Source organism: Papilio polytes, unplaced genomic scaffold (assembly GCF_000836215.1).
Source record: "Papilio polytes unplaced genomic scaffold, Ppol_1.0 DF823980.1, whole genome shotgun sequence".
NCBI classification, from domain to species: domain Eukaryota; kingdom Metazoa; phylum Arthropoda; class Insecta; order Lepidoptera; family Papilionidae; genus Papilio; species Papilio polytes.
This window is the reverse complement of record NW_013525224.1, coordinates 2,772,037-2,797,046: the sequence shown is the minus strand read 5'-3', so window position 1 is coordinate 2,797,046 and position 25,010 is coordinate 2,772,037. Positions and strand designations below refer to the sequence as shown.

The following is a 25,010-nucleotide window of genomic DNA, read 5'->3' as shown; positions in this document are numbered from 1 at the left end:
CCCCTTCCTATGCGTCTTCTCCACCGTCAAATGCACTTTTCCTTCCCATCCTTTGCTCTTAAGAAAAGGGTGGAACGGGAAAGGGACTAAAATTAGGTCTCCGGCACCACACTCATCAGACGAAACGCGGAATTGCTTCTACTTCACGCCTGTTTTCTGTGTGGTCGTGGTATTACACCGGGTGAGCCGGACCATTCGTGCGAAGATGTTGAAGCGGGCTCTACCACTGTTAAAAAACTGCAGAGTCGCTTTTCCTACAAAAATGTGCTAGATGTTATGTAAACCTACCCATTATAGTTAGTGTTTATGAAGCCTTGGAAATTACACGGCGCTGCATAATTTTATTTAAATATACTTATTCACTAATAATGACATACACGCAGTGTAAATTTTCCAATAATTTAGTGAATTACCTAATGGTTGAAAATCGTCGACTTCTAATGTGTTAACCTTGACTGTTGCACCGCTGGACCAATTAACGTCATTGGACGAGCGAAAAAATTATACGGAAAATTATACATAAACGACTTTTAGAGCTGTTTAATGATCACCCTTTTCATATTAAATTTGTGCACTGCATGTGTTAATAACTTAGTTTTATTGTGAATACGAGCTGTCGCTCGTAAACTTCGTTAGCGCAAATTTGCACCATTCGTTACGCCATTTTGACGGCGCAGAATTAAAAAAGTAGCCTATAATATGCTTATCCATGTCAGCTACCCTCCAGTGAAAGTCGCGTCAAAATCGGCCCAGCCGTTTCGGAGATTACCCGGAACAAACGCCGTTCGCGGACAGACAGACAATTTTTTTAAAAATGCTATTTTCGTTATCAGCAACGCAAGTACATCATATTCCCGAAATCTAGTCTTTTTCTTTTGATATAACAGACACTCGAATTTTATTACATGTATAGAATAATATTTAAAACTCAGGTATTTTGTAAATAACATTATCTTCAAGTTCGGATATAGAATTCGGACCTCGAATTAGTTACTTTACAAGGCGAACGAAGTTTTATTTTCCATCTTGTCCGTTTTTGTCTTCCTTTTTATTCATGGAGTCATCTTGCAAGCAACAAACGCCGAGTCATGTTTCCGTCCAATACGATGTAATCAAAGTTGATAATTATACAAAACCGACTCTTCTGTCGGTCAACAATTATATCAAGGCTTCGACGTAGATATGTTTTTACTATACTCATATATCACGTTACTTGTATAGTTAATAATTATTAAATCAAAATTTTATAAATAAGAGTCTAAGAGCCTGTCCCACCAAATTGTAAATTGTCAGATAACAATCCAACGTGTAAAATATGTCATGGAAATATCGGATCTTGTTACCTTACCTGACAGTGACGTCATTTTTAAACTATCTAAGCCTCTATCAGCCAACGGTGGGACAGGTCCTTAAGCACTTTAAAAAGTTATATGATCCGTCGCTCTTTTGCGCCTTTTTTTAATTAAATAAATTATGGTGCTTTTTACATTTTTAAATGTTTAATTGTCACTAGATACTGGCTTTATTTGATAATTAAAAAAACTCACAGAAGTATATTGTATTAAGATAGACATATTTTAAACTTTTTCAATCAGGCTAATTTATGTGAACCGTCTTACAACTTTTCCATTTTTAATAATTCACATCTCTTTAAAAAAGGGCTAAATTATGTAGGAAATTGAACAAACTCTACAATCTACGACTAATATTATAAACACGCTATCTTGTTTGACGATTCTTACTCATAAAGAAAAGGTTTTCTTAAAAATGAAAATGTCTTTAGTTAGTACTGTTGAAGCTCGGTGCAATAAAATAAGAACTTGTGATTGTCTCGTTAAAAATAATTCAGTGTCAAATCTCGGAATCGCTCGTTTTTTATGTTGGATACAACAATGTATGTGTCTGATGGACAATTAACCTTTGAATACAAAAAATGCTCAGCGGGCTTCGTATATAAAATGTGTGTTTTCCTAATACAGGACAGAGTTGTACCGAGCTAGGAACAAGTAACTTGCATTGCAATTTTATTAAAGGAAAATGTCGCCGTTGCATTCTGTGTTTCTTTTACTTGGACTTGCTGTAAGCTTGAGACATGTCCGGGTGAGTTTTGTATTTACTGTTCTTTTATTTTAAATAAAATTATGTTCAGTATTGTATCATAGTAAATAAAAATGTAAAGTTAATTGGTTAAAATATGCTAGAAGTGCGCAGAAGCTTTGCAGGTATGACGTCACGAGACAATAAATTAAACCATCATAAAACTGTAAAGCAAACAATTCTCTAATGGCCGGTTTCCCAGCTACTTTTAACCTTTCATTAGTGTTTTGGTTCGATAACTTCATAAAAAGCGTTTCCGAACTCAACTAAACACTTAAATAAATGGAAACTTCAGAAACGCAGTATAAAAGATTGGAATACTCCAATTTAACTATTTATAAATTTAAATGTTAACTGTTATACACGTAAATGTCATGTCAGAACTAAAAGCATCGTTGACTAAGAAGAAGCTATTATTAAAGAAATTATTTTAATTTCCAGGCTTTATCCCAAGAAGAGATTGCAGCTATCAAAACTGGCCTGCGACCATTGATCGCGGAGTGTGGCAAAGAGTTCGGCGTAGAAGAAGCAGATATCAAAAAAGCAAAGGAATCCGGCAAAATCGAATCGTTAGACCCCTGCTTGTTCGCTTGCATTGGAAAGAAAATGGGAATGGTGAGATTGACAAACATTTTAACAATATAATAAAGAAGTGTATTATTTTAATAACAATATATTGCAATTATTTTACAGGTTTTGCTATCTTTTTAATCATTTTATTGTTTTCATAATTCCAGTTTTATTTTTTTCATTTAAAACGTATACAGACAGGCCCATTAGCTCAGTTGGTTAGAGCGTCGTGCTAATAACGCGAAGGTCGCGGGTTCGATCCCCTCATGGGCCAATTTTTTTTCTATTTTGCACATGAAAAATATTTTAAAGTATACTTTTAGGTATAAATTCAAGTGTTTTTCTATTTTTTTTCTGTAGAAATAGTTAAAGTGAAGTTGTTACATTATCTGTACAATTTGTGTTTCAGATTAATGATAAAGGTGAATTTGACGTAGAGAAGTCTTCGGAAACGGTGAAGAAGTTTGTTACAGATAAAGATGAGCAGAAGAAGATTCTAGAAATCATTGAAAAATGTGCTTCAGGTACTATTGATACTTTTCAAACGAAATGTTGGAATTTGACAGTTACGTCTTATACCGGGTACAAGGTATCCCCCTATAAATAATCTGCCGCGCTTTAGTAAATCCTGAAATCCCTGCTTTGGCTCCCCTACTATTAAGAGAATGAGTCAAGTATTTTAATTTACATGAAGACTAGAATATTATGTGGCGAATATCGATCATAAAGGATTTGATTTTTTTAAATAAACGAGCGTTTGACTATGAAGCCTAATCTTACGCTTTAAAGTAGAAATTTAATTTTGACAATTTAACTGTGATTTATTAATCCAGCTTTATGTTCCAGTGAACGATGAAGCAGTCAGTGACGACAAAGGCTGTGACAGAGCTATACTTCTGCACAAATGTATGGCGCCATACAAAGATCAGGTAATCATAATTACATCAGACAATTAACCATCAATTCTCTTAGAGTTATGACTCTTAAATTTATGGCATAAACGGTGTTAAGATTCAAATGAAATGACTAAATAGAAATAATTTGATCAAATGATTGACAAAAGATTTATCGTTTCGGGAACTTTATTCCTAGTCATAAATAACATTAAACTATATTTATTTCTAATTTCAGTTCGATTTCTCTAAGTGAAGACGTTTAACAAGTGAACAGTCTGATGAAGTTACACTGGCAGTCGACTACAATGGTTTTTGTATTATTTATTTTGTTGCAATCATTGATTAATAAAAGCATTACAAAAATATTAATATTTTATTCAACCATGTTTCCTTTAATCAAACAGAGTATTTCGGAAATCTATATAAACGGTATCTTAAATATTAAAAAATAAATAACAGTGGTAGAGCCCGCTTTAACATCTTTGCACGAATGGGCCGGCTCGCCCAGTGTAATACTACGACCACACAGAAAACAGGCGTGAAGTGGAAGCAACTCCGCGTTTCGTCTGATGAGTGTGGTGCCGGAGGCCAATTTTAGTCCCTTTTCCTTTTCACCCTTTTCTTAAAAGGAAAGGATGGGAGGAAAAAGTGGATTGGATGGTGAAGGAGATGCATAGGAAGGGGAAATGTCCTCTTTATGTGCGTCTCCTCCTCCGTCAATTAGGGTAGGCAACGCATCTACAATAGCGGATGTTTATGGGCAGTGGTCGCTTTCCATTTCGGTGGATTCAGGTGGCCGCTTGCTCGTTTGCCACCTCGTATTATAAAAATAATAATAATAATAATTTGCAAATGTTAAAAATAACATACACAAAATAGAGCACAAAATTATGTTTACAATTATTATGTAATACTGAACCATGCAAATGGCATTTAAAATGCAATTTTCAATATATTTACTATTTATGGTTTTAATTAACAGCGCTTAATTACTACGATTACGTAAGATAACAAAATCTTGGCCTAAAGGCGCTTTTATATTTTACAAGTATTTTAGCAGTAAATTGTACGAGGAAGTTTTTTTATATGGCTGAACAAACTCTACTAACCTTATTTATCTTTTGCCATTAGATTAACGCTGGTTCAAATATAAGATCACATCAGGCGAAGTACCCTAAAATTATATAAATAAGAAATAAAAAAAATGTTTGTTTCAACACAATATAGTTAAACCGAAATACTATATAATATAGTGTATGCTTTTGTTAACCTTACTGTTTAAGTGTTTATTTTACTTTGCACATCATCATTCATTACCTGCTAAACATCTAATTTGTATCGAAAGGTTAGCAGTAAGAAAACTCTATTAGAGTTATGCTCGCCTGTACTACCAATGCTCAATATGTATCTTTTTTTGTGATTATTTTCCTTGTGTACAAAGTGTAAATAAATAAATAAATAAATACTATTAAATATTATATAACTTAAAATTATACATAACACTTTTAATGAATGATATTCCATTCTTATGATATATTTAAACTCTTATATGGAGATAAAATAAGGTCACGGAGCAGAGAATATTAAAAGATCTAATATATGATCATAATTTTTATTAGAATGCTTCACAACATAATACTGTACTTATCTAAATAATATCCAAAATGAGTCCCTCATCCATTCCTGTTTCGATATGTCAATCTTAGAGCAATGGCGTGCTATACGTCAAAGCCAAACTGAAAACAAACGGAAAAGTAATTGAATATATTGAAATAAAAAATTGTATGAGATGTATGCGGCGCCTTTTTTAAGCGTGGAAGTCACTTACAAAACTCTTACTTTGTAGAAGACGATTGAGATTAGATGGACTGAGATATGGTATTTGGTTTTGTTTTGTACTACAATTGAATGGACGTTATATCTATGTCTGTGATAATGGTGGTAGTGGTGGTGGTTTAACACTGGTAGTGCCCGCGTTAACATCTTAGCACTGCAGGGCCGGCACGCCCCCAGTAATACCACGACCACACAGAAGACAGGCGTGAAGTGGGAGCAATTCCGTGTTTCGTCTGATGATTGTGGTGCCGGAGGCCTAATTTAAGTCCCTTTCTCTTTACCATCCTTTTCTTATAAGGAGAGGATAGGAAGGGGAAATATCCTCTTTATGTGCGTCTCCTCCTCTGTCTGATACGGGTAGGCAACGCATCTGCAAATGCGGATGTCTATGGGCAGCGGTCGCTTCGCTATTTTGGCGGATTCAGGTGGCCGCTTCCTCGTTTGCCACCTTATGTTATAAAAAAAAAATAATAAAAATAGTAACGATTTGTAATTTTATATGTATTGAAATAGCTAAAAAACTACTAGGCCGATTTTAAAATTCTATTATTTTTTACATAACGTAGACGATGTCGCGAGCAACAGTTAGTCAGATCATAAAATGACATAGCTGTAGCAAAACTATTTTGCAGATATACTAAACTGTATCAAAAAGATAATGGGCAATATTACCTGTGATGCGTTTTCCAACATACATTGGAAAGATAACAACGCACGATCGCAACCCTTTTCTCCATCAGTGACTGTTTCCCCGTTGACTGAAAATTAAAAAGTTAATTATTCTTATTTAAACAATAATAAATCATGTAAATCAGTTACTGCAGCATCAATATATGTAGCTTTGGGCTCCTTAAACACAGGTTGTTTAAGAGGCCAATGTCTGCCATTTCAAGGACATATTTTAAAAATAATAGTATCAAAGCCATTTGAATAAAATGTATCTAATAAAATTGTTACTTATATAACTAATATAAAATATAAATAGGTTTTTTCCCTTGCGTAATCTATACTAATATTTAAAAGAGGAAAGATTTCTATTTTTGTTTTTTTGTACGTATTGAAATAACTCTAAAACTACTTAGCCGATTTTAAAAATTCATCACCGTTACAAAGATAATTTATCTATGAGTAACATAGGCTATATTTTATAATTCTACGCGGACGAAGTCGCGAGCAACAGCTAGTGTTTTCATAAATGCTAAAAAATGTCACTTACTATGTGAACACGAGTGAAGATAACCCTCGATAAGTTTTAACTCCTCGGCGTCATTAAAAACTTTCTTGGCGTATTCAAGCGCCGTTTCCTTCTGCAGCATGCCTTTGTCGTCCATCTGAAATTTTAATTAAGAAATCTTTAAGATAAGTTCGTTTTATAAATCGATAAACTAACTATTAATTCCATGTCAATCGAATTCACGTTCGTTTGTTTTGTTTCTGTCATTTGTTTTTGTTATTTTGTTAAATTAAAATTAATTAATTTATAGTAGTTAGAATTTACACGCAAAATACGCGCTAGTCGTAGAGTTCTGGAAACCCTAGCCTACTACTACTATTACTAGCTACTACTAGTAGAAGTTTCATCTCGTTGTCTGATTTTCCTTATTTCTAGTATGCAAATATACTTACAATTCCGACTTTTTTTAATAAACATGATAAGAAGCAAGGTACATTTTCACCGGTACCAATTTTCTTAGCTCTCAAATTATTAACATCTTCTTCGGTAATAGGATAATCCTTCATACATTCAGTTCCCAATTCTTCGAAATGTTCATGAATTGCGGCTTTTTGTTCCGCCGTCATTGCCTGAAACGTAGAATTATTAAATTGCATATATTTTAGTGCTTCAGACATACAAGGAGGTTTTTTGGAAGTGAAGCCTCTAGTTTTCACTTTCAGTCAACATGTTAAACTCTGCTAAATCTATACTGTTAAGTAGAAAATTAGTATCGTACCATAGTAGCAGTGCAACACTGAATCACGGACATATACGTCATGCCCCCTTTGACAGATGTCATTATTCACAAAAAAGTTCGAACATAGAAGCGCGCCTTTTTGTTCCGTGTGCGATTACAATTATTACTTAAAAATATATATAATAAAATTGGAGCGTCTATTGGTAAAATCCAAGGAAAAGTTCCAGATCCAGGGTTCCATTCCAGGATCCAGGGAAGATTTGCGTTGTTGATAACAAAAATCGCCTTTTAATTTTTTTGTTTGGCTGCCTATTTCTCAGTATACGAAACGGCTGGGCCGATTTCGACCGGACTTTCACTGAAGGGTAGCTGACATAGACGGGCATATTATACGTTACTTTTTTATGTTAATATTGCGTTAACAGCTAGTATGTGCATACAGCGCAATGAAACATACTGTATTTTAATTGTACAGTACTACTGAGTTAAAATGTTGCCTACACAAACATAGTGTTAACTGAATAGTTATACTGTCATGTTTGTGGACAAACGTAACTTATACAGTACAATATACGATACCCGGGAATGTCTTTAAACAAAAGAGGTGATAGAAACAAATAAAAAGGCCAAAGAAAGTAAGCAAGAAAACTATAGGAATGAGAAGTAGACTTCACGAAATCTCAGAAAGTATTGTCGTATTCCTAATTTAAAAAGAAGAATTAAAAAGCCTAGAAAAATAGGCAGAGGACGGTTTAATATAACACAGGGTGTTTGAAATATATATTTGATTTAACTTACATGAGACTTAAACGGCATCAAAGCAATCAAGCAGAGGTTTACATAGAGATATAATTTGTACATTGTGAATATACTTTGGAACTGATAGTAAGATACACTTAGACCTACTGAAATAGACAGATGTCGAAAATTCAAAATTACCCAGTTTTATACATGTAACAACAATGGAAGGACGAAATATTCGATCAGTCATCATTTTTGATGAAATAGTAGATTTGGAAACTGACATTGAAATTAATTGGATAAAATTAATAGGTTGCTTTTTGAACAAATTTAGAAAATTACATGATAACCTAGAAAAAATGATTTTTAGTTAAAAACGGCTAGTCACCCGCAATTGCGACCGCGTGGAATTAAAAAAAAAGTTTGTTAGTAGGCTCTTCCAGGTTATTTTTTATATCTACGCCAAATTTCAGAGATCCGTTGAGATGTTCTAAAGAGTTGCAAACATTCATCCATATAATCATTTGCATTTATAATAATAGTAAGATCTACGAGCTTTTTCTTCATCTAGCAAGTATTTATAGTTAAAGTTTTTTTTCCGAAGTACTTTAAAAAACCATCTCTAAATAGTGAAGAGGTTTACACTAAACATGAAGTGCTGACCACTTGAAAATAAAATTCCAATTTATCGCATTAAAATTATGACAAACCCTTCATTGAAATGTCACTATCGATGTTATCACAAACAATAACTTGTATTCATTGTTGTTCTGATTTATACAAAAAGATAATATTGTATAAATTACTGGCGTTGACACATCATGAGTATATATTGGGATAATAATTTCACACGTTTTCACTTGGCTTGTTGATCGAAACAGTGAAGCCATGGCGCGGTTTATATTTCAAGCCTTTTACTCCTCTATTATTGTTACAATTGTATTGGTATGTAAAACTTTAAAATACTTACTAAATGATTAATAATCCAATATTTTATTATATCTAAAGTCGATTTTGTGATAGCTTTTATACAAATTAAGCCGCTTAGTTAAAATAATAGCAATAAAATTTTCCCTGTTATTGAGTTTCCATAGCTGAAACACGTACAAAAACATTTGTTCTTCCTCACATTCCATTTGAAGTAATTGAAGTTTGAAGTCTACGGTTGTACTTTTTACACTACGGTTAAGTTTCCACGTAAATATTCATTGTAAATTTTCTTTTGCTTTCCAGGGCAGTTCATTAAGTGACTTGCAAAGAAATTACGCAGATTTGGTAATAGAATGTGCGAAAGACTTTCCAATAACTCCCGAAGACATTGTTCAGTTACAGAACAAGCAACTACCAGAGAAGGAGCCGGTCAAATGCTTGTTTGCTTGCGCTTACAAGAAAGCTGGAATGGTAATAAAAATTAAATTTATCTAGCACTGAAAAATGTCCTTTTTCACTCTCACTTTATGATTTGTCGACAGTTTACAATATGCAAATAGCCCTTTTTTACTACATTGCCAAACACAACCTTGCAAAATTAAGTTAGAATTAATCAAATTATAACTTACTTGAAATACTGCACTAATTCAGACTTAGATAAGAAATGTGTCAATAAAGTTTTAATAATTTTAATTTATATTCAGAGCATATAATATAAATAAACCTTAATATATTACAAATTATTAAAAGAAAGTTTAGTTTCTTATTAACAAAAGCTAACTCGCCCACTGTTTGATGTTTTAGTTTAATTTATTTTTTGAAAAAACAATTTTGTAAATTTCGCAAAAATGCTATTTCCTACTTCACGTTCAAATAACTTAAAGTTTTATACGTGAAAATATTAACTGTAATTATTTTTACATGTCATAATTGTAATGAATGTTGTAAACATAGATTTCTGAAATAGATTAGGAAATAGTTACAACATAATAGACATAGCAAGCGCAAGGTCAGTTTTGATGAGACAAACAATTACACGGTTTATGGTTCTGACAATGAGTGTACAGCAATTTGTCTCGAAAACAGGAAACATATTTTGGAAATATACATAAATAATACGTATTTGGACATCTTTGACATATTTTAACATAACTTTCCATTTTTATAGGTATAGTTTGTAGCAAGGTAAAGTTTTTTCAAATAAAATACACGTGCTATTTGTAATTTGCTCCGTTTTTCTACAAAGTTAAAAAAATATATCACAGACACCATAATATCCGAGGGTCTATCACGTTTCAATCTTCATCATCACAATTCAATCAAGTTTCTTGACAATTGCGAGAACATATTTGTAAGGTGTTTGACAGAATTTGTATGATACTTATTAATGTACTGAACGTTACGTAAAACTTTCTCACCAATATTCGTTATAAGCTCTACGTCTCACCTACAAAGGTACTCTTTTCCAAAAGGGTATTTTCAATAATAACTTCAATTAAATAGGATTAAAGCTATAATCCTCAAAGTTCTGTGACATAATTCGTTTAGACATTAAAATAAAAGTCAAAATAACATTATTTATAAATTTTAATATCAATAGACATAGGTCTACGGGATGGTTGAATTGCATAAAGGTGGACTCATGTCCAAATAACTGGGGTGTTACGCCTGAAATGATGAATTATTGTTCAACTATGTAATTAATAGAATGAAACCCAAGTCGATCACAAATATAGCGTGACATAGTTGAGGAAAGAGTGATGAGGTTAATATTGTACATGTGAATTAAAATTTCGCAGATGGATGACGAAGGCAAAATGTCTGTGGAAGGGGCACAGGAAGTTATTAAAAAATATTTATCTGACGACCCTGACACTATGAAGAAAGCAATCGATTTTACTAACGCTTGCAGTTATGGTAATAATCTTTTATTCTTTAAATGTAGGATTTTATCTCCCTATTACTCCCGTTGCTGGCACAAAATAAGTTTTGTTGTAAGCTTATTTATCTATATTACTATCTCTAATGTTGATGTAAAATTTTACAATAATCAAGAATTCCAATTTATAAGCCAGTTGGGTCGTTTTTTTTTTTTATAACATAAGGTGGCAAACGAGCAAGCGGGCACCTCAATCCGCCAAAATGGCGAAGCGACCGCTGCCCATAGACATCCGCAATTGCAGATGCGTTGCCTACCCTTATCCGACGGAGGAGGAGACGCACATAAAGAGGATATTTCCCCTTCCTATGCATATCCTCCACCGTCAAATCCACTTCCTCTTCCCATCCTCTTCTTGTGAGAAAAGGGTGGTAAAGAGAAAGGGACTAAAATTAGGCCTCCGGCACCAAACTCATCAGACGAAACACGGAATTGCTTCCATTTGACGCCTGTCTTCTGTGTGGTCGTGGTATTACACCGGGCGTGCCGGCCCATTCGTGCTAAGGTGTTAAAGCGGGCACTACCACTGTTATTTTATTTTTCATTATCATTCCTTACGAATACCTAGGTAATTAATATCTTATCTATACTAATATTATAAAGAGGAAAGAAGTATTTTGGTATTTTTATGTATTAAAATAACTCAAAAACTACTGGGCCGATTTCAAAAATTCTTTCACCATTAAAAAAGCAATATATCTGCAAGTAACATAGGCTATATGTTTTAATTTTACGTGGACGAAGTCACGAGCAACAGCTAGTTATGTATAATTTTAGTGAATGAAGCAGAGGTCAGCGATGGAACTAAAGGCTGTGATAGAGCGGCGTTGATGTTCCGTTGCAGCGTTGATAAAGCCGATGAGGTTTGTATACAGAGATTTTTTCAACAGAATATCGTGAAAATTAACAAACACCTTTTAGTACAGATCCCATTTCGGTATTATCCAAAATTTATCATCTAAGGGTTTTACCATAAGAAAGTTTACTTGTTCGGCAAAATAAATACTTTTCCATTTTTTTTTTATAATAATCGTAGTTGTTAACTAATTTAAGATGAAATATGTTTTCAGTTCGACATTAATCTTTGACAGAAGAAACGAAGACTTCAGACGTAGTCTAATAAGCAAAATTATTATAATATGCTTAGTATATTGTACTTTTATTTTTATTTGTAAATAAATAAATTAAACATAACTAATATATTTTATTTTTATGTTACCTGTATTATTTCGGATTTAACAGACGTCAGTAAAATATTACAAAATAAAAATCTAGTAGGGTTAATTATTTTCACTATTGTTAACTAAATTCTACACGGTTCGAAAATAATGATTGCTACTATATTCGTGATTAAAAAAATAAAACGATAATTTGTTTTTATTCGCTTATTATCGTATGAAACAGTGCGTAACTTATGAAATACATGGCTATTATTGTTTGCAATTGTAACCGTCATTTAATATATTAAATGCAATTATGTTAATACTAATGTGACGCACACAGGACCATGCAAAAAGATTAATATCATTGATATTTTTACGACCAAGTTATTATACAATGTGTGACAGACCGTGATAGTTGACTTAAAAATTAAATTAAAAAAAAACACCGGCTATTTTCAGGCTGTTAACCATTTCTTAATAAAATATATAATTAAGAATATTTATAATAAATTAATCCCGGTGTTATATCGATTTAATTTAATTAAAAATGATAAATTCAAGTTTATTGTGTATAATACTGCTATGCTTTTTTAATTTTGTTAATGTAAGTACAGTGTTAACATTATTTTCATAAGGAAATTGTTATTACTAGCTTTCATCCGCGTCTCCGTCCGCGTGGAATTATATAAAAACAAAAGTACGTAGCCTATGTGTTCTTCCAGACTGTCCTCTATAACTATGCCGAATTACATCGAGAGCCGGTCAGCCGTTTAGGCTACAAACTCTAACAAACATCCATCCATCTAAACTTTCGCATTTATAATGTTAGTTACAGATTACATAATACCAAAAACCTAAACCAAATTTTATTTATATCAAAGGTTTTAAAAATAATTATTAATAACCTATTTATACTTTAAAACTTAGTAATCGAATCTTTCCACATGAAACGGTCTTATTTTTAGGGTCTAACTGACGCGGAAGCAAAAGCTGAGTTCACTAAAACAGTATTGCGATGCACAAAAGAGTATCCAGTTGACATGATGGAACTGCTACAATTGCAGGCTTTAAAAGTACCCAAAAAACAACAGACAAAATGCCTGCTCGCTTGTGCGTATAAGAAAATTAAAACTGTAAGTACAACTAGGATAGTATTGTTCTGTGGTTCAACATACCTTTTCACGCTAATCCAAGTCAAATAGCGTCACATTTTACGATTAATAAAGGTAACTACTATTTGAAAGAAAAACCATTTAAAGGATTCGCGACATTAGTCCCACATGGAGGAATTAAATACTTGATGTTGCAGTGTCAAATTATTAAAAAAGTACCCTCATTTTCAATTGAAAGAAAAAATGTTGTAAAATAATAATTTTGTAGTCTTGCCATTGTATTAATTTTAGTTCAACGAAAAAGGAATGTACGATCTTGATGAAGGTTACAAGGTCGCAGAATTAACTAAAAACGGTGATGAACAAAGATTAAAGAATGGCCGAAAGTTGGCTGAAATGTGCAATATTGGTATGATATATAATTTTATTTTTTATTTACTTTATTCAATAAAATAATTGTTCAATAATTATGATATGCACATATAACACTAAAATGTTATTAAGGAACTATATCTCCGTTCCTCTTAAAAAAATGTTATTTTGAATACCAATTAGAAAAAAATAATAAAAAAATATAATTTGTTCTAATTTTCCTGATTTTTACCAGTTAACGATATGGAAGTAACTGATGGTGACAAGGGTTGTGACCGAGCCGCATTTTTCTTTAAATGCTTTACAGAAAACGGACAAAAGGTAATTGAACAATTTTTTCCTGTTATCTTCAGTTTTAAGTGCATAAAAAATGTATTGCAACTGTGATGACAAACTTGTTGTGCCACCTGAGTCTAATGAGTGATTCAGAAAGCTTTTACAATTACCACTTTTGTAGCTCTTTTAACCGACTTTTATAGTATCTAGTGTGTATAGATGACCCGCCTAGTTATAAAAATATATCTTTATTTTATTTCAGCTGGGATTCAAAATGTAGCCGAACGACTAAACAAAGTGATGCTCCTACTGTTTTTGCACGATTAAAAAACCCTAACCTTCATTTCTTTTTTATCAACTTTACTTTAAAATAGCATATATACATAAGCCTCTAGTTTTTCTTAAAGTTAAATTGTTTTTTTTTAATAAAAATAGACAATTTTCAGTAGTGCATTTTTGCTATTAAAAAAATAATTTTCCATAAATAATAATAGCGACATCTATTGATCACACTTGTGCAATAACGCATAAATGTATGAAGGCTAACTTATAGTTGTAAGCTTTTGGCACTAGATGCCACTGTTTTAAAACATGGTTTGAATAAAAACTGTCATTGTCATGAAATGAAATTTACAGCTTTTCAGTGTCAACTATTTCGATTGTATGAATAATGAAAATAATGCTAATATGTTGTGTAACAAAACATATCATAAACTGCCGAAAGAAATGTATCGTACAGTATAGTAAATAGTCGTGAAAAAATTTAAAAAATGTTGTAAAATTATATTTTGAAAATGTAACAAAACTACTTAAGTTAGTTTTTTAAACTCCACGGAATGGAAGCAAGACGAATGTTGATAGTTTATCACTGACTAGAATTCGGTGCACATATGCATAATAACAAAAAGATTACTGACACGGTTACACACACAAAGACAGCATCGGAGCAAGTTTTTAAACACCCTGCTCCGGCGCAAGAGTTTACGCACACATGGAAAGGTCAATAGGTAACCATTAACCAACTTCATTCAAAGCGGCCTCAGCCGGCCGCACGGCGATGTGTCTTCGTTCCAACTTCACTCCTTTTGTAAACAGCCGTTCGATCGCCGAATGTACTCTTTGGTGACGTATTGTACAAAACAATTCGCGGTTTACGGTTTGTTTTGTCAATATTAAGCATTCAATTGTTTGTTTGAAACAAAATAAACACGTGTTGTGTCGTTCAGTATGATTTGTTGCGTGTTGTGATCGGAAAGTGCAGATGTCGATGTAAAAAGTTTTAAGTGAAAATTTGGTTATGATTTTAGTGAGTTTTGTGGCAAAGGAGACTTTTCAACGTTCAATAAATTTGTGGTAAGTTTTACTGGAACATAAAACTATATAAAGTAATTATTACTTAGCTATAACTCAGATAAAAGATTGGTAGACGTCCGGTAGTTTAAAATAAATAAAATTGTATCTTGAGGATGTTATAAAAATATATTTATTTAACACTCTTCTAAGAACAAAAATGTCTTCTATAAAAGATTTTTATTTTTTAGGTCTTTGAAGCGGTATTGGAATGTACTCCAATTCCTTTAATTTACTTTTAAAACCTAAATCGACTGCGATCGTTGACGCCTTTTTCATGGGGGAGACATTTCCAAATCTTTCTTTACTATTTTTCTGAATTCTATTGAATACCGGTAATTTACTCAATTCAAGTTTATTGTTCTGGTCTTCTGATCGTTGAGGTGTCTGTGGTTTCGTTGACCATTCACTGACGTCTAGATCTGGGCCGGTTATTTCTTCAGTGTCGCGTTTCTTTCGACCAGAAACAACACCCAGTTGGAGTAGAACTGGGTTAGTAACTAGAGCCGCCGCTGCCCCAAGAAGTGCAATCCCAGCTATTGGCCATAACAGTGTTTTTGCTGCCAGATCCTAGAAAAATACATAGATACGGTCTGATTATTTTGTTATCCTTTTGGGAAGAATCTTTGAAAGGAAAAGTGTGCCTTAGGGTTATTTTTGTTAATATCATTTCATTCAAGGTCATTAACCTCAGATATAACGAATAAATAGTCATTTCTCTCAATGAATAACATTTCGTTAAATAATTAAGAGATTGAAAAGTACTAAGTAACAACCCTGATATAGGAAATGGCTACCTATTTTGCTGTTTATGCGTGAGAATTACGAACATGTAATTGCGGGTGTTAGGCAAGGTGTGGTAATACAGTTAAAGGAAATAACTAATAAGCAAGTCTTACATCAATTACCAACAGTAAACATCATTCAATTTGATCATCGATTGCAATGGTCGTTTGTCCCTTCTCTAATAAAAAAGTTCTGCGTACTTCCTTAGTTAACACCATTTGAACTAAGAATTGATGAAATGATGCTTACATGATCATGATGTTTGTAATGATGTCCAATGTGGTGATGACCATGAGGATGATGGTCATAGTAATCGGGATGATAGTTCCCGTGATCACCGTGGCCATGGATGGGGCCAGGGTGATGAAATCCATGATGACCGGCGGTGTCTTGAATGTGGTATTCATAGACTTGATGTGGACTGTCTTCGTAATCATGCACACCGTAATCTTTAAAAGTAGAAAAATTGGTTATTGTAGACGATACGAAGTTGTCGCTTGGGGTTACTGCTGCACTCGAAGTCATTACCACGTTATGACCACTCTGAGAGTGACTGAGAGAAGCGCTCAGTGTTTAATAATTATGAAAAATGCTTTATAAAATCTAATGTTCATTATCAAGACTATTGCAGACAATATTACTAAGAGTTTTTTACTTGATTATGCATCCAAAACGTATGAGTCAGAAATATGACCCCAAAAAGTGTATTAGCGTCAATTTTTATTGTTGACACAGATCGGAACAACGTTTACTTCTGCAATATGGGGGAAAATACGTATGATACATTTGTAATCGTACGTCGTTTATTTTTTAAATTTCACTTTGTTTTTATTACATCTTTAGTTTTCAATGAACTCACCCGCGTGATGCAAAAGACCTCGACTATGGCTGGAACTTGAGAGCTCATTGTCAGCTATTGTCTGAAATAAAACACATATTAAGTAACAAAATAGAATAAATCGATCTGGAACCATCTTGTCTCAAGATGGTCTTATATAAATTTGCTTCTAATCCAAACCATGTAAAATTCATAATTACAATTGAAAAACATGATTCATTTAGATGTACATTAATCCATTTTTGCTCTGTCTTCCACAAAACTGAAGTAGCCTGGGCTTTGATAATTAGTAATTGTTAACGGTAACTCATTAGAAACTCCAACGATAAGATTCCATTAAGAATCTCGCTGTTAAGACGTGATTATAAGAAAATTGGAAGTTTTTAAATAAATTCTAACACTTGAATCTAATCTGAAAGAGGGTGGAGGAGTAATTAATGATAGGAATTAGTATTCAATTTGGACGGAGATTTTTCTTTCGATATAATTACGACCAATTAGAGCGTCGTCTTTCGGGCACGCCTCGATGCCTTCACACGGTCGTTCGGAAACTTCTCACGATCTTTCTATCTGTAAATGTTACTATAGTAACGGCATAGTTAGATATCAATGTTATGCTTATTTAACATACAAAGTATGGTATTTCGTTTTTTCATAAGTGCTTCATTTTTGGATGTAGCTTGAAGCAGTATTAAGCAGCTAGAGGTCAAGTAGGTATTCAGTTGATGAGTGAAGAAGGTGAACGAGAAGAAGGAACCCAGTATCGACGCCCAAACTTAGATTCATATCCATTCTCCTCTATATCTTTCAAGACTATAAAAGCGATGACAAGATAATTTTAAACCAGTGTTTTAATAGTGGAAACCCAAATAAAGACGTGCATTCGAGGTGTCTATTTCAGTTATCGAGTTAAGTAAAAAGTAGTTTCGAATGTTGATGTACATAGTAAAGAATTGAAACATCAAGGATGGGTTTGTTTAAGAAATAGCCGATAGTTGGATTAAATAGAAAACGCGTGAGTCACACGCAAAGTATCTGTTCTCTTTGAAGGCATTATTCATTATTACTGGGAAACAATCTGATTTCTGAGTAACAGTGGGCAGGTTGAGGCCGACGGTTATGGGAGATTGTTCCGAGTTATGCAGTTAAGCCCTAGTTTCATACAAATATGTTATTATTGAACCATTGTCGTTATATTTGATTGTTGTTACAGGGACATAGATGTTATAGAGGATATGCCTAATCTCCTTGTATTTAATGAAAATAAATGCATTGTATAAAATGAGGTATTTTTTTTATAACATAAGATGGCAAACGAGCAAGCGGCCACCTGAATTCGCCAAAATGGCGAAGCAACCGCTGCCCATAGACATGTGCAGCTGCAGATGCGTTGCCCACCCTTATCCGACAGGGGAGGAGACCCACATAAAGAGGATATCTCCCCTTCCTATGTATCTCCTCCGCCAAATCCACTTCCCTTCCCATCCTCTCCTTATAAGAAAAGGGCGGTAAAGAGAAAGGGACTTAAATTAGGCCTCCGTATTTCGTATTATTCCATTACATCTTGCTCCTTTTAACTTCATGAGACCATTTTGTTTTCTTATAATTTTAATAGTTTAAATTTAGACTATCTTACAATCCGTGCTTGCTATGATTATATATAATAATTGATCGGTAAAGAAACTTTAGTTTATTGTAAACATAAGGAAAAAATAATGAACCCAAGATGCAAAGTTACCAGTATAGGTTATTTTGATGCCTTATAATGTTATTTGTATTGTACCAAGAAAAGATAAAACAAATAAAGCTACCTAATTATGCCACCAAACATTACTCGCAATTTTATAGGCGATGTTTAAAAAATACGCAGTTTAATGTATCGGTTGTCGGTTGACTCACATTTCCGCTACAACGAGTTTTATCAGGAATGTGGGGCATTCGAGTGATATTCCCACCACCAGCTTGTGTTTCTACATTTCAAATACTTCGAACCGTAACGTGTAGAATTTGCTATCGCTTTTAAATTGACCATATAAAGCCTACGCCTTATAACTAGTTATATTACAAACTTCCTTTTGATAGATGTTTAACGTTTATGTAATTTATTTATTCAAATTATTAAGCTATTAAGCAATCATATACTTAGAAATATGACCCAAATTTTGACATTATTTTCTGTACCCTGGAACACAGTGGGAATAATTGATATTGTTACGAACAATAAAAAGATGTGTGTTTCAGAAAACCATCGAAACATAATTGACTTAAGAAAAGATGTTTGTTATTAGATATCATTCTGAATATCTGTACTATTATAATAAAGCGTAAACACATACTTCTTTGTTGCCTAAGATGTCAGCAATCACAGCATATTTTGAATAACTCTTTTCTTTTAATAAAAAGCCCTACACTTGAGGCTATATATTTTCACGCCATTAAACTTAGGGGGTATATATTTTGGATAAAAATCCTAATGTTGGAAAGAGATCATAAGTTGCTGCCAATATCAAGGAAGCAATTGTCATTTGTGCATTTGAATTTTGAAACAGCCGCACTGGAACATCTAGTCTTATATAGAATTAGAAAACAATAAAGTCTTGGTCTAAACTGTGGTCTTCTGTGGGATAAAAAATGTTTAAAACGTACTCCTTATTTTGTCGTTGCAGATGTCCATAGTCGTCGGAATAAATAACATTAGGCGACCCGCTACTCGTTTGCACTCTTCTACTATAAAAGTTTAATTTTAACTTAGTTGTTTTTAGCATCTTGTTTTAAGCCGGTAATGTACCGGTCAGTAGCGGCTACCGAGCGGCATACTAAATAGTCATAACAGGATTAAATCTTGCGAGATACATTTCGGCATACAAATCGCGTCCGCCTTGTTTATTTCGTAAGGATGTTTGGCGCGTTTACGAAATATGTTTTTACTTTTTGCGAATGAACTCGTAAATTATGTTTCCCGTAATTCGAAACGATGTAATAGCATTTGTATGATATTAAATTTAAAATAAATCGCATTATAATACATAAATTAATTTTTCTTAGGAAGAATTTTATAAAAAAACCATTACCTTAAATGTCGCCGGATTGGGTATCGGAGTGAAATGACTGTATTGATCTTTTCCCTGTTTCATTAATGTTGTTACATTTGTGGTATTCTGAAAGACAAAAGATGACTTAGAAAATATAAAAATGTCCTTGTATCCTTTTGCTTTAAACATACAATTGTTGTAATTATTCCGATGACAGCCACCGTCGATAATTTTTGTTAGTTTAATATGTATTCATTGTATTTTAAACTAGCTATTCCCATGGGACTTCATCTTCATAAAATTATAAAAATTTCATTTTATTGTTTGTCGAATTGTCAAAATGACATGACATGATGTCAAACCATGGCAACCTTGATTCCTTGATGTTGGCAGCAACTTATGGTCTCTTTCCCACATTAGGGTTTTTATCCAAAATATTTACCCCTAAGTGTAATGGCGTGAAAATAGATAGCCTAAAGTGTAACGGAAGTATAAAGCTGTTTATTAAAGGAAGTGTTATTCAAAAATGTTCTGTAATTGCTGCTATCTTAGGCAACAAACAAGTGTATGTTTACGCTTTATTATATTAAATAGTATAGAAGACTAGAGGGTAAGTCATCTTAATCCTTTGTTGTTTTAAAATGTAACGTATTCTAGTACACACGAAACACTTACAGTATTTTCTTTAACTGAATATTTCCTGATATGGTCGTTGAAATTTGTGTTTGTAATAGCACTGCATACTCGTTGCGTATCGAGCAAGATAATTAAAAAAACAAAAAAGTATCTAATGCAACGTACTGGCCACATGTCACAGATTAGGAACGTCATAGATAAACAAGAATGAGAACAGTCTCTCGCGTCACATTAAAGCTATTTGTACCGTTACAGGCCTATATAAAAAGTGCACTGAATAGAGGGGCGGTTTGGATGACAATTTGATAGGTAAAACAATAGTCCAAGATTCAGTCACAGCCTGTTGAGCTTGTTGCGAAGCTGTTTCATTGTTCGTATTTTTAATGACAGCCATGTTGGCCGCCATGTTGCCTGATTGTTGCACGCTGGATGCGCTTTGCTCGATTCTTACTAAATTACACCTATTTTAGTTTCCTTTTCGTGTAGTGATATTTGATATCAACTAACTCGAATTCTTAACTATACATGCGTATTGCATGCGATCTATGCCTTTAATTTAAATGTACAAAGATATACATATAACTTCTTTTAAGGTCAAGGAATTTTCTGTATGTTCTTTGAATTTTGTTGTTTTGTGTTGTGTTGCAGATGTTTTAACCATATTTATCTGCGGTATTAGACGTACTATGAGTTAAAAAATATTTAATAACAGAGGGTTACATTTATGTTTTAATGTATGATGGCATCGATTATGAATCAAGAATGTCGTAAAAACCATGTGCATGTGCAGACTGGTCGCATAGAAAGCCGCGCGTTTCCGCACTGCATAATGCGTTTTCTTCAAGCGTTAGCGTGAGTTAATTATGTTTTGTTGCTATAACGGTTCTAATGTAATAACAATAAGGCATTAATTTGCTTGCAAATTAACATCAGTTAAACCCCATTGTGGTAAAAGTGGAGTATCAGTTCTACGATGGCCTACAAGGAACAAATGATAGTTTTTCATTGTTGCTAATTAATTTCGGGGTTTACATTTTGACCTGTTTGTGGAACATTAAATCGTAAGCATTACAATAAACTATACCATTATTATAAAAAGGAAAGAAGTATTTTTGTATGTATTAAAAATAACTCAAAAACTACTGGGCTGATTTCAAAAAATCTTTCACCATTATTTTTTAATTTAAAGCGGATGAAGTTGCGACCAACAGCTACATTTATATGACTATAATTCGTGGACTATCTTATACCGTTTTATAACTTCAAAATTAGGTACGTATTTCAAATACATGAATGTGTGCAAAGAAATGAACAGTACCAATTTTTACACAAATTCTCTAAAGTATCTCTTTGTGTTCTTCATTCAAAATTTTTGTTAAAGACGCAGTTAAATAATCGTTCTATTGATTTTATGGATTCAATCAGCCCAATTGGAAACTTCCATCATATTTCTGATCTGTCTACGATATTTCTATATCCAAATGTCATTTACCTTTAATAAGGAAAATTGTAAATAATAAACATTGTATTTTAATGTGGTAAATGCAACTGCACGATTACGCGTCCTGGTGTTACGGACGTCTTTACGCTTCGATGCAAGGGTCACTGACTGTTACTCATGTGTACAATCAGAGAATCTGGCGGTGCTCCACATTAAAGGCTACAACCGTTTGAACATTTCGTAACGAGACGAGGAACAAAACTTCAACGCAGCTTATAAATGTGTCTGTTCGAAAAAAGTCGGTGTATACACGGCTAGTTTCTTTTTATTATCCCTTCATTTGCTTCACTCACTGTTATCTAATTAGTTATTTGTAGGAATAAACGGAGTCTATTTCGTTGCAATGAACGAGGGAATTTTTTCCAAAAGTGAAACACCGCGGATTACCGCGATTGTACGTGTAGTTTTAACTTAAAGCGACCAGTATCGTGGCCGAGGAACGAGAAAGACACGTTTGTTTAAAGCTTTTTCGTCACCATAATGATTGCTTATTATGGGAACGAGATGCGTTTTTTACGCGGGTATCTTCACATGATATTGCAGTGAGTAAAAACCATAGAATCTTGAGAAACTAGTTTTAATATTAAATTACAAGTATTGATTGTTTAAATATTATCTTCGAAGAAATAGGTAATTTGAATGTTGATTATCTTTTGTTTTAATCTGTTATTTATTCGCTCTTTTGTTTTGTTTACGGTTGAGCATTTCATACTTCAAACTGTGCAAAAAAACCGACCAGAGAGGTTTGTTCAATCATTCATCCTTAATAAAAGATACAGCTATGCTTGCTATGCTATTACATAGCAATTTGCAATATAATTTATAAAGTGCTCTTGCTACGGTTGTATACCGCTCCTCTCTAGAAGCGTAAAATTCGCGTGTGCGGAACTCGTTTTTTTTTTTATAAAGAATAAATCTAAATGGGCCAGCAATTTGGCGCGTCGAGCGCAGCCCGCTTTTATTAGTTTAAATTATTTATTTCACCGCAACCAGATTTACGATAGACATCGCGATATATCAAGAGCCCGCCAATAAAATTCTCTTGAACAAGGATCTAGTACTGGACAAGAAGTGACTTCACCTTATATAGAAAAATATTAATTTCATCTAATCTTAAACAAAAATATCAGAACTAGTTTCCATAGTCAATTTTAGCGTCGAATTATGTCGGTTTTCTTTGTCGAATACACCGCTTTGTATTAAGTTTATGTATTAAGTAAATAAATAAATAAATAAATCATTAACAATGTATTATAGTAATGTAACAAAGGATTATAGTAATCCCGAAATATCTGGAACTCTGTAGCAATAATTTACTCAGCGATTTGTAGAGTCCAAGGCCAACGGCCATTCAAGTGTCAACGTTCAAGAAACTATTTAGACGGTGCGATAGTAAACTTATATCAGAGTACATTACAATTACCAGCCAAATGGCTGCAGTAATTATGGTGTATCTAAGAAGCATGTAACTAACGACACGTTGGCGCCATAGTGCAGATAAATATTTTTAGTTTTATACGACAGAAATATTTAAAACTTGTGATTAAAGTTTGTCTAAAAGTCTTTATAGTAGTTGGAATACCCAATTTTTAATAGTAAAAAATAAACAATGTGTCGCATCTAGAGATATAAAGTCTTTGTAACTTTTGGTATTTTTACACTTCGCCCTACAGACAACGCGGGAACCCCCCTTTTTATTTTACGATCTGAATTCTTCACAAAATCCATAGGTGGAAAAAGTACACGATGGTATTTCAATGGGTGGCCCGTGAGTAGAAAAGCAGGAATTTATGTAGAGGTAGCTCGAAACAGACGCAAACGAGTAATGGCTAAGGTAATTTTTTATGGTTTTTTGTAGAAAAATTGGAACGTAATATAGTCCATATTAATCATGATGTATCAACCAAAATCGTTGCTTAAATATTCCTTTGTCAATATTGAACATGGTATCTTCAATAATTAGACACTAGCTTTTGACCGCGACTCTGTCCACGTGAAATTAAACAAAAAAACAAAAGCAAGTAGCCTATGTGTTCTTCCAGACTATGCTATCCATCTATGCCAAAATTCATCCATATCCGTTGAGCCGATCAGGCTATAAAATCTAACAAACATCCATCCATCCAATTTAAATTTCGCATTTATAATATTAGTATGAAGTAGTATGATTAGTATGATTGCTATCTTTGAAATTATGAAGCCAAACAGAAAACAAGACTTTATCTTATAATACGTAAACGTAGCTATATGTATCAAAGGTGAAATGCAAAAATATATACAAACGTGTATTTCTGGAGAAAATTCCCTAGAATTGGCAATGCATCGATCACTGTCTCAGCCACGTCAAGGCGCTAATCGAAGCAAGCTGGATGTGTCAAGGCAGATAGATCGCTTCTATCGACTACCGATTGAGATGTGATTAGTGCAATTTATATACCTACCTACACTTAAACCCGCTTCTCGCGAATGAGCGATGGCAAATGAATTTTCATAAAAAACATATTAATTTTAAAGCATGATGAAAAGAGGATAGTAATTGAACCATAGTGTTTAAAATAGTGAATTTAAGCGAATTTTTTTGATGATATTTAAAACATTGTGGACAATAGTTTCCGCGCGCACACCTGAAACTAAACTATCGCACAACTGTGGTGTTGTCGTTTGTTTCGCAGCCAGGTCTACTGTTGGACAACTAAAAGATAGTGTAGTCTCAGGTGTGCACACGCTTTTAATAATATTTTGTCAATAAGATCTTGCTTGCACATCGAATCAATGTTGTGTTTACATTAGAAATTGTATACTTAATACGGATTCTTATTCAAGAAATTAATCTCACTCAAGATTTTTCGACGAGACGATTGCAGTACGTAATATCCAGATGAGTGAACGTTCTCTCCAATATGGATATGGGAGTATGAAAAATGTCGTAATACAAGGAAAGCTGCCGACATTAACGCATCTGAATATGTCGGGGGCGCGAATGTGTCGCAGACTGGGGCTTACTGCGGGGTGACTCAGACAC

The 25,010-nt window shown here is 33.4% G+C and overlaps 5 protein-coding genes and 1 non-coding gene across 7 annotated transcripts; 4 read left to right on the top strand and 2 right to left on the bottom strand.

The window, feature by feature from the left end:
- The first annotated feature begins 1,996 nt into the window (after positions 1-1,996).
- Positions 1,997-3,920, top strand: LOC106101491. Its single transcript, XM_013280735.1, has 5 exons — positions 1,997-2,100; positions 2,539-2,712; positions 3,077-3,191; positions 3,514-3,596; positions 3,799-3,920. The coding sequence occupies exons 1-5, from the start codon at positions 2,038-2,040 to the stop codon at positions 3,814-3,816; spliced, it is 453 nt and encodes a 150-aa protein (XP_013136189.1). The 5' UTR covers positions 1,997-2,037; the 3' UTR covers positions 3,817-3,920.
- Trnai-aau lies at positions 2,868-2,941 on the top strand. The gene has a single exon. It is a non-coding gene; the product is annotated as a tRNA-Ile (tRNA).
- Positions 3,921-5,233: 1,313 nt separating the features above from the next.
- LOC106101490 (general odorant-binding protein 19d-like) lies at positions 5,234-8,192 on the bottom strand. Its single transcript, XM_013280734.1, has 5 exons — positions 8,111-8,192; positions 7,026-7,202; positions 6,616-6,730; positions 6,072-6,157; positions 5,234-5,299 (listed from the first exon to the last, which is right to left on the bottom strand). The coding sequence occupies exons 1-5, from the start codon at positions 8,171-8,173 to the stop codon at positions 5,282-5,284; spliced, it is 459 nt and encodes a 152-aa protein (XP_013136188.1). The 5' UTR covers positions 8,174-8,192; the 3' UTR covers positions 5,234-5,281.
- Positions 8,193-8,752: 560 nt separating this feature from the next.
- On the top strand, positions 8,753-12,101 carry LOC106101492. Its single transcript, XM_013280736.1, has 5 exons — positions 8,753-8,998; positions 9,287-9,454; positions 10,783-10,900; positions 11,700-11,785; positions 11,993-12,101. Exons 1-5 carry the CDS (start codon positions 8,942-8,944, stop codon positions 12,008-12,010), a joined length of 447 nt encoding a protein of 148 aa, XP_013136190.1. The 5' UTR covers positions 8,753-8,941; the 3' UTR covers positions 12,011-12,101.
- Positions 12,102-12,632: 531 nt separating this feature from the next.
- On the top strand, positions 12,633-14,202 carry LOC106101460. The gene is made up of 5 exons (XM_013280698.1): positions 12,633-12,689; positions 13,051-13,218; positions 13,489-13,606; positions 13,805-13,890; positions 14,108-14,202. Exons 1-5 carry the CDS (start codon positions 12,633-12,635, stop codon positions 14,123-14,125), a joined length of 447 nt encoding a protein of 148 aa, XP_013136152.1. The 3' UTR covers positions 14,126-14,202.
- A 1,122-nt stretch (positions 14,203-15,324) lies between these two features.
- On the bottom strand, positions 15,325-20,756 carry LOC106101557. Of its 2 annotated transcripts, none has more exons than XM_013280807.1 (5): positions 20,527-20,756; positions 19,891-19,977; positions 16,841-16,901; positions 16,231-16,430; positions 15,325-15,765 (listed from the first exon to the last, which is right to left on the bottom strand). In XM_013280807.1, the coding sequence occupies exons 1-5, from the start codon at positions 20,680-20,682 to the stop codon at positions 15,376-15,378; spliced, it is 894 nt and encodes a 297-aa protein (XP_013136261.1). In that variant the 5' UTR covers positions 20,683-20,756; the 3' UTR covers positions 15,325-15,375. The 2 variants fall into 2 exon arrangements, with proteins under 2 accessions (XP_013136261.1, XP_013136262.1); XM_013280808.1 differs by lacking the exon at positions 20,527-20,756 and adding an exon at positions 20,043-20,131 and having other exon boundaries at positions 15,326-15,765.
- Positions 20,757-25,010: the final 4,254 nt, after the last annotated feature.